The sequence below is a fragment of the Gobio gobio genome (assembly GCF_949357685.1).
Source record: "Gobio gobio genome assembly, chromosome: 7".
NCBI lineage: Eukaryota > Metazoa > Chordata > Actinopteri > Cypriniformes > Gobionidae > Gobio > Gobio gobio.
Genome location: NC_137103.1, coordinates 21,260,493 through 21,268,230, shown reverse-complemented (window position 1 = coordinate 21,268,230; position 7,738 = coordinate 21,260,493). Strand labels below are relative to the sequence as shown.

Below are 7,738 nucleotides of genomic sequence, written 5' to 3'. Positions count from 1 at the left end.
TTTTCAAGAGTGAGTGGAAAAGGGTTCTTTAGATTATTAAAATGTTCTTCACACTTTTAAGAAGGGTTCACTGAAATGGTCCTTCGATGCCATTGTTACAAAAAACCCTTTTTATTAAACTCAAAAGAACAAAAAAGAACATATGCAATACTGAAATGTGAAGTGATACTAACATTTATTTACATCATTTTAATTCTGTGCAATATGTGAAATATTCTCTCTTTACAAGGTAAATTCTTTAGTATTATAAGTGGACAATAGGTATATTTTTACATTTTACTCTCTGAAAGGAAAGATATCTGTACAAATGTGAAAAGATTATGATTAATTTCTAACCAGGCTCTGTCTACAAATCTACATATTAGTGATATCAGTGATTCTGAAGTTATCCCAGTCATTCTTCATTACATACTAAGACAAATGTTCCTCTGTCATCATCTTTCATGATTTGACTCAGTGTAACTTTTGTTGCTCAAGTCAGGCACTGTTTGCTTTGGGGATGCTCTCTTGAGATGACTATTTTTCCACTAGTATGGTTTTTCATGTGCAAATTCTGACCACAGACATGTCTTTGCCCTCGTAATTCTCAGTGCTCTTCTGATATCCTGTTTCATCATGAAAAGTGAGTGTGTGTTGTGACTCTCAGGCGTTAAAGAGTTCAGCTGAGGAGTTGTAGATGGAATTGACTCGCTGTACATAACTTGCATAGGGTTCCACCTCTTCGACATCAGTAGGCTAAACACACAGACATACGCTTTAGTGAGCAATACAAAGCACTTTTACAATGGACTCTACATAGTGAATAATTGAGTTTGGTGTGTATATACAAAATAACTGGGTTTGACAGAGACGTCTCACCTGGGGTGGTTTTTCTTCAGCTGGTGGAGGGATTTTGGATTTGCAGCAAAGCATCTTCAATGCACTAAAGACAACACAAAGATATTAGACATCGATAAGACATTACTGTATTAATTAGTCATCATACCATGCAAAGCGATAAAAAACCCACCTTATGAGCTTTCTGCGCAGTGAGTAAACCACGACCAGAGACACAAACATAAAAAACAAAGAACCAGATGATATGGCAATAATGTCCCATGGAACTTCATTTGCTTCCGATTCTAAAACAACTTAAAAAAAAACAAAAAACAGAGAGAAGATAATTTACTTTGTAATAATAATTAATGTTACCATATGTGTCCTTGTTACAGTGTAATTATACATTTACTAAGCAATATTAATTGACAACAAGTACTTACTATAGATTTAGAGATAGGATTAGGGTTTTGGGTTACACTTTATTTTACGGTGTCATTGTTACAGTGTAATTATATATTTAAGTACGGAGTAATATTAATTAACAACATGTACTTACTATAGGGTTAGGGTTTGGTTGAGGGTTAGTTGCATGTAATTATGCATAATTTACTGTTATTACTTATGTAACGTAACAAGAACACTGTAAACATTAAAAAACATGTTTTTTCACCCCCATTTGTTAAAAATATGAAATAAAGTTGTAACACTTTACAATAAGGTCTCTTTTGTTAACATTAGTTAAGAATTAGTTAACATGATGAACTATGAGGGAAATATTATTACAGCATTTTTACCCTTTATTAATGTTAGTTTATAAAATATAATTGTTCATTGTTTATTCATGTTAGTTCAGAGCATTAACTATTTTCATTTTTATTTGAATAAGGTTTCATTAGTTAACATTAGTTGACTACATGAGTTAACATGAACTAATAATGAACTCGACTTCTATTGCATTTATTAATCTTTCAGCATTGACTAATACATGAACATTAGTTGTGAACTAACATGAACAAACAATGAACAGCTGTATTTTTTTTTGACTAACATTAACAAAGAAGAACAAATACAGTAACAAATGTATTGCTCGTGGTTAGTTCATGTACTGTATAAAAGATAAGATCAAGAAGTTAGAACAACATGTTTTTACATTACTTTAACTCATCAAAATATGTTAAGAAATCTTCACCTCATTTTTTAAGCCAGTTTAATGCAATTTAAGTTTAAATTTGTAAGCAACTTTTTAAAAGTGTGTTAGTTAATACATTAACTAATGTTAACAAATGAGACCTTATTGTAAAGTGTTACCCACTTTACAATAAGGTCTCATTTGTTAACATGAACTATGAGTGAAATATTATTCCAGCATTTATTAACCCTTATTAATGTTAGTTTATAAAATATAATTGTTCATTCATATTAGTTCACAGTGCATATATATATATATATATATATATATATATATATATATATATATATATATATATATATATATATATATATATATATATATATATATATATATATATATATATATATATATATATATATATATATATGTGTGTGTGTGTGTGTGTGTGTGTGTGTGTGTGTTAATGTTAGCACTAATAATAAATGCTGTAGAAGTATTGTTCATTGTTAGTTCATGTTTCTATAAAGTCTGTAATATTGTCAAAACCGATTTGTAATACAAGCCCCTGTACTAAATGTGGTTAAATGTGCTCCATATTTAATCAAAGAGTGTTTTTTTTTGCACAATATTTGAAAATTTGACCGTGTGGACTTTTAGAAAATAGTAAACTTTTCTAAAGACTTTTCACACTCTCACTGGTTTATTTGTGCAATAACATGTCCACCAATACTGTACATACATAAAATGAGAATTCTCTTTTTTTTTGATGGTGAATATAATTTTCACCTCATCTAAAATGTGTTGTGTAAAATAGCTTGATTTCTGTTTTTTATATATATATATATATATATATATATATATATAGTACACGTTCATAAAATACTTTCACTTCAAACCCACTAAATCCCAGCCTCAGCCCATTCAGGAGTACCGGTACTTAGGTAGAAACATAGAAGCCTGAAAAAAATGCTTATTTTAAAGAAAAACGTCAGACGGACTTAGAGGCTTTTGCATCTGAACTCTTCATATATATATATATATATATATATATATATATATATATATATATATATATATATATATATATATATATATATATATATATATATATATATATATATATATATATATATATATATATATATATATATATATTTACATGTATTTGTTTTCTTTACTCATCATATGCCTCATATTTCATATAACGCTGATTTATCTGACACTGTGTCTGATTTCAAAACAGAATTTACTACTGATCCACATACAATTGTCAACTTCAGTAAAGTGTGTTCACCTTTTGTTGTAATATTAAGCGTGCTCTTCTGCAGCACAGAGCCAGACACAGAGGGGTATGAGGCCACACAGTTGAAGTTACTGATGGACACATTATCATCCAGAAGTACTCGATTCTCCATAATAAAAAATGTGTCATTCTTCTTGACAGAAGAGTTTTTGAAGGAAAAGTTCAAGGCAGGTTCCCAGTGAAGAGTGGGTGCCGTCTCTTTATATGTGGCCTTACAGACGGCAATCCTCTGACCATTTTCAATGTCCAGGTGAGTTTCCAGTTGAGTAACTAAAAACAAAGAACTTTAATTTAATTTGAATATCGGTATGATATCAGTACCATTGTCTTCAATGCTAACTCTAAATACTATGTTTTGTACAACTAATTTAAATTTTCACTGGCTCATGATGACAGTCTATCCCTGTATTAGGTAACATCAAGTTGTTAGTGATCAGTGATCCTGTGTTGTTTTTTTCACAGTTTTTACAAGAGTGTTACAATAATTTGTGTTTGTACTCACCTCTTACAGAGACATTTACAGCATTACTTCCTCCTTTATATGATAAATCACAAGAGTAAAACCCTTCATCATCGTTTGAAATCTTGGGAATGAATAGGTAAACTCCATCTGTGGTGTTGACCAGCCTCTTCTTATTAGTACAATTGCCACCCGGATTGGGTGACAAACCAAGCCAACATTTTTTGCCTTGCCTGCTGATGTTCCACACAATAAAAATGAATTCACTCCATTTGGCATCAGTGACATTATCGGCACACCGTAAAGTGACATCGGCGCCCGCCACAAAGATCTGCTCTTTGAAAACTGAGGGGAAAAAATGTATTGTACAAAATCAGATTAAATATTGGATTAGAGTAAAATGTCTGTTTACTAAATAAATAAATACAAAATTGGTCTACTTTTGACATATGAAGTAAATTCAAATATAATTAAAATATATGAATATACACTACTGGTCAAAAGTTTGAAATAATTCATATTTTTTTAAGTTGTTAAAAAAAATTCTTATGCTCACCATTACTGCGATTATTTGATAAAAATACAGAAAGAATAGTAAATATTGTGAAAATAATATTACATATTTCTTAAAGTATATAATATATTTCTGTTTTAATACATAATTAAAATGTATTCCTGTGATGGCATATTTTCAGCATCATTACTCCAGTCTCCATGTCACATGAGTCTTCAGAAATCATTCTATGATTATTTGCTGCTCAAGAAACATTTCTGATTATTAACGATGCTGAAAACAGCTGCTTAATACTGTATTTTTGAGTAAACTGTGATACACTACCATTCAAAAGTAAGATAAAAAAAATAGTACCTTTATTATTTTATTTAAGGAAGTATTAAATTAAACAAACATGACAATAAAGACATTTGTAATGTTACAAAAGATTTATATTTCAAATAAATGCTACTTTTACATTTTCTATTCATCAAATGCTGAAAAAAATATTGTGATTTCGACAAAAATATTAAGCAACAAAAACTTTGTTTTCAACCTATATAATAGTAAGGACCATTATTAATAATTGACCACCAAATCAGCATATTAGAATGATTTTTACAGGAGTTAATTACAATTTAAAATATACTTAAATTAAAAAAGTAATTTAACATTACCAAAGTACATTACCATGTGTACTCTATTTTTAATCAAATAAATGCAACTTGGGTGAGCAAAAGATACTTCTTTCAAAAACATAAAATAAAATGATTTCAAACTTGACCGGGAGTGTAAAATGTGGGTATTTTGACGCATTTTGTCTTTTTTTCCCCCCTCTATACACTAAACTTATCTCTCATGCCAGACTAGTTTTATCCTTTGGTGTGTCATTTCCTTTTTTAACCCTAAAAATAGTTACAACACACAGCAGCTCTATTCTGACAAAAGATGTAACAGTTGGCACTTTCCATCAATAGAGTTCACTTTAGTGTCTCGAAACCTTTTTTAAAGCATTAGAAGCACATTTTTTTTGAGAATTATGTCAAATGACTAATCATCTCAGCATGAAAAGCACCTAGCTTAAAAACATCCAACATACGCATTTCGCCGTAAAATGGAGATTCTATACAATTCTATAAACAGTTTGTTTCACTTCTAATCAATTTTATACACGTTTTCTGTACCTTATTCATGAAAAGTGCCAGGTTATTTATATAAATGAAAAAAGTAAATGATAAAAGTGTACATTGTCTGACCTGTCAGTTTGTTTTCAACAGCATCTTGATTTTGAATGTCTTGATCTCCTAAGACAGTTAGTGCACAGCATGTTAGTAACAGGTTAATGTGAGCGCTCAGCACATGGAAACAGAATCATTCACTCAAGTGAGTATTCCAGTTAATTTCCGTTATGACATTAGTAAGTGTGGGATATTGAAGGCTTAGTCCATTTATTTGTCATATTTCTTGTTAAAGGGATAGTTCACCCAAAAATGAAAATTCTGTTATCATTTACTCACCCTCAAGTTGTTACAGGTTTGGAACAACTTGACGGTGAGTAAATGATGACAGAATTTTCATTTTAGGGTGAACGATCCCTTTAATGTTAGTCAGGTGTGCAGTTTTGTTCAAAGATTAGACAAACTTTAGTATTTTAGCACAAGAAGAACGAGCCCTAATTCTGAAGAATACGTAGTTTGAACACCTGGCCTAAATCAACGACTGCCATATGGCATTCAATGGCATGGATGTAAAAAGTCACACCACAAATGTCATATGGTTCCAAGTAAACGGCTACATTTACTGTTCTACATTTACAGTTTCTTTTTTTTTGGTTCTTCTGTCAGCCTCAAAAACCTCAACAACTCATCTCCCCCCAAGAATCCCCCCTGAGAGGAAGAGCGCTTCGTCATGGCACGTCCTCTCGAAATAGCAACAAACACAAACAAACACAAAGCCTCTACAGGCATGCACGTGATTGAACAGATTCCTCAGTCTGCTGTACATCTATTATGAACTCCATTGAAGCATAAATTCACTGTAAATGTCTTTGCATTTTAAGTTGAAGAATATAAAAGTAGACTTTTTCTATATTGATCAAACGTTAAGCCACATGATTCACTTCACACTTTCAATATACTTTGTCTGAGTGAATTAAACAAGGCTAAGATTTTCACCATTAAGCAAATACCCAAGTATTTTGGGACACTTATACCCCCGGTTTCAAAGACAAGGCTTAAGCTAGGCCCAGGCAATCTATCTAGTCAGTTCCGTTGTTTTGTCTCAAGATACCAACCAGTAGTTTTTTTTTTTTTTCAAAGGCACGTTTATAAAAGTTACTTAAACGTCCTAATTGAACTAAGGCCTAAACCTTGCTTAATTTAAGCCTTTTCTGTGAAACCAGGCCATAAACATATACATTTAATTAGAAATAAAATACCAAATCAAGTGATCCATCTACAACTGATGCAAGACTAAGAAGATATTAGATCTGAAGGCCAAATCGTCTACATACAAAAAAGATCTAAAGAGTATCATATAAAAATGAATTGAAACTCACCTTTTGTGTGACTTCTTGCGATAAAGATAATTAGGAGGGTGATCAGCATCAATGTCTTACTGTTCGCCATCGCTACAATGAAAATCTCTGGTCAAACTTCTCTTCGCTCACCTTAAAATGTGGTTTTTTTTCTTTCCTTTTTAAGTTATGCGCACTTCTGTGTGTACTTGTAGTCAAAGTAAATTTTCCAAAAGCACTGAAATGTCATGAAATCTTTTTCTTTGCTGTGAAGTTAGACTGACTTTATCAAAGCCTTAAGAATGAAGTAATACATGCTGATTTGTGGAGCTTCGAAGGTTCCCACATCTGTTTATCTCTCTATCAAACTTCACTCATTCTCTCTTTCCCTTGTCTGAGTTCTCCTCGTTTTGTTTCCTTCAGCATTGTGACGTTTTTGTACACTCCTCCATTTTTTTTATTTTTTATCATTTCATATTCTGCTCCCACATGAAAATGCTGACTTCCTGTCTAGTTAACCACTGCATTCAAGTGAGAGCATATTCTTAGTGCAAGAAGATTGCAGTTTGGCAGTGTGTTATGTGTTGATTGTGATATTTAGCTGGTATAATTATTAAAGTGAGTAATGTACAATTCAAAAGAGCGATGAAGAGGCTATTTGGATACATTTTTCAATGTGTTCTTTCCCTCATTATCTCAAATACAAATGACAATATTTTACAAGATTACTCCTTTTTCTGTATTTTTGATCAAATAAATGCTTGATGAGCATAAGATACTTCTTAAAAAAACATCCATAATGTGTCCAATCTTTTGACCAGTACTGTATTTAGTTTTTGCGAACAAAAGCTTTATTGATATTTTACACTTCATAATCTGTCCAAAACAGGCCAAAGAAATCTTGTCTAAACATTCATATTACATGTATGACATTTTATGTATCGTATTTGTTATATTAAAGATCCCATACATGTTAATTTGCAGTTTAATACATTGCTAAGACATTTTATTTTAGC

At 31.2% G+C, this 7,738-nt stretch overlaps 1 protein-coding gene across 2 annotated transcripts; it reads right to left on the bottom strand.

Annotated features, from left to right (window-relative positions):
- Positions 1–61: 61 nt before the first annotated feature.
- Positions 62–7,255, bottom strand: LOC307129050 (cell surface glycoprotein CD200 receptor 1). Of its 2 annotated transcripts, XM_079821167.1 has the most exons (7): positions 6,765–7,255; positions 5,464–5,511; positions 3,757–4,059; positions 3,246–3,524; positions 1,010–1,130; positions 859–922; positions 62–735 (listed from the first exon to the last, which is right to left on the bottom strand). In XM_079821167.1, exons 1-7 carry the CDS (start codon positions 6,832–6,834, stop codon positions 643–645), a joined length of 978 nt encoding a protein of 325 aa, XP_079677293.1. In that variant the 5' UTR covers positions 6,835–7,255; the 3' UTR covers positions 62–642. The 2 variants fall into 2 exon arrangements, with proteins under 2 accessions (XP_079677293.1, XP_079677294.1); XM_079821168.1 differs by lacking the exon at positions 5,464–5,511 and having other exon boundaries at positions 89–735; positions 6,765–7,151.
- Between the last annotated feature and the right edge of the window lie 483 nt (positions 7,256–7,738).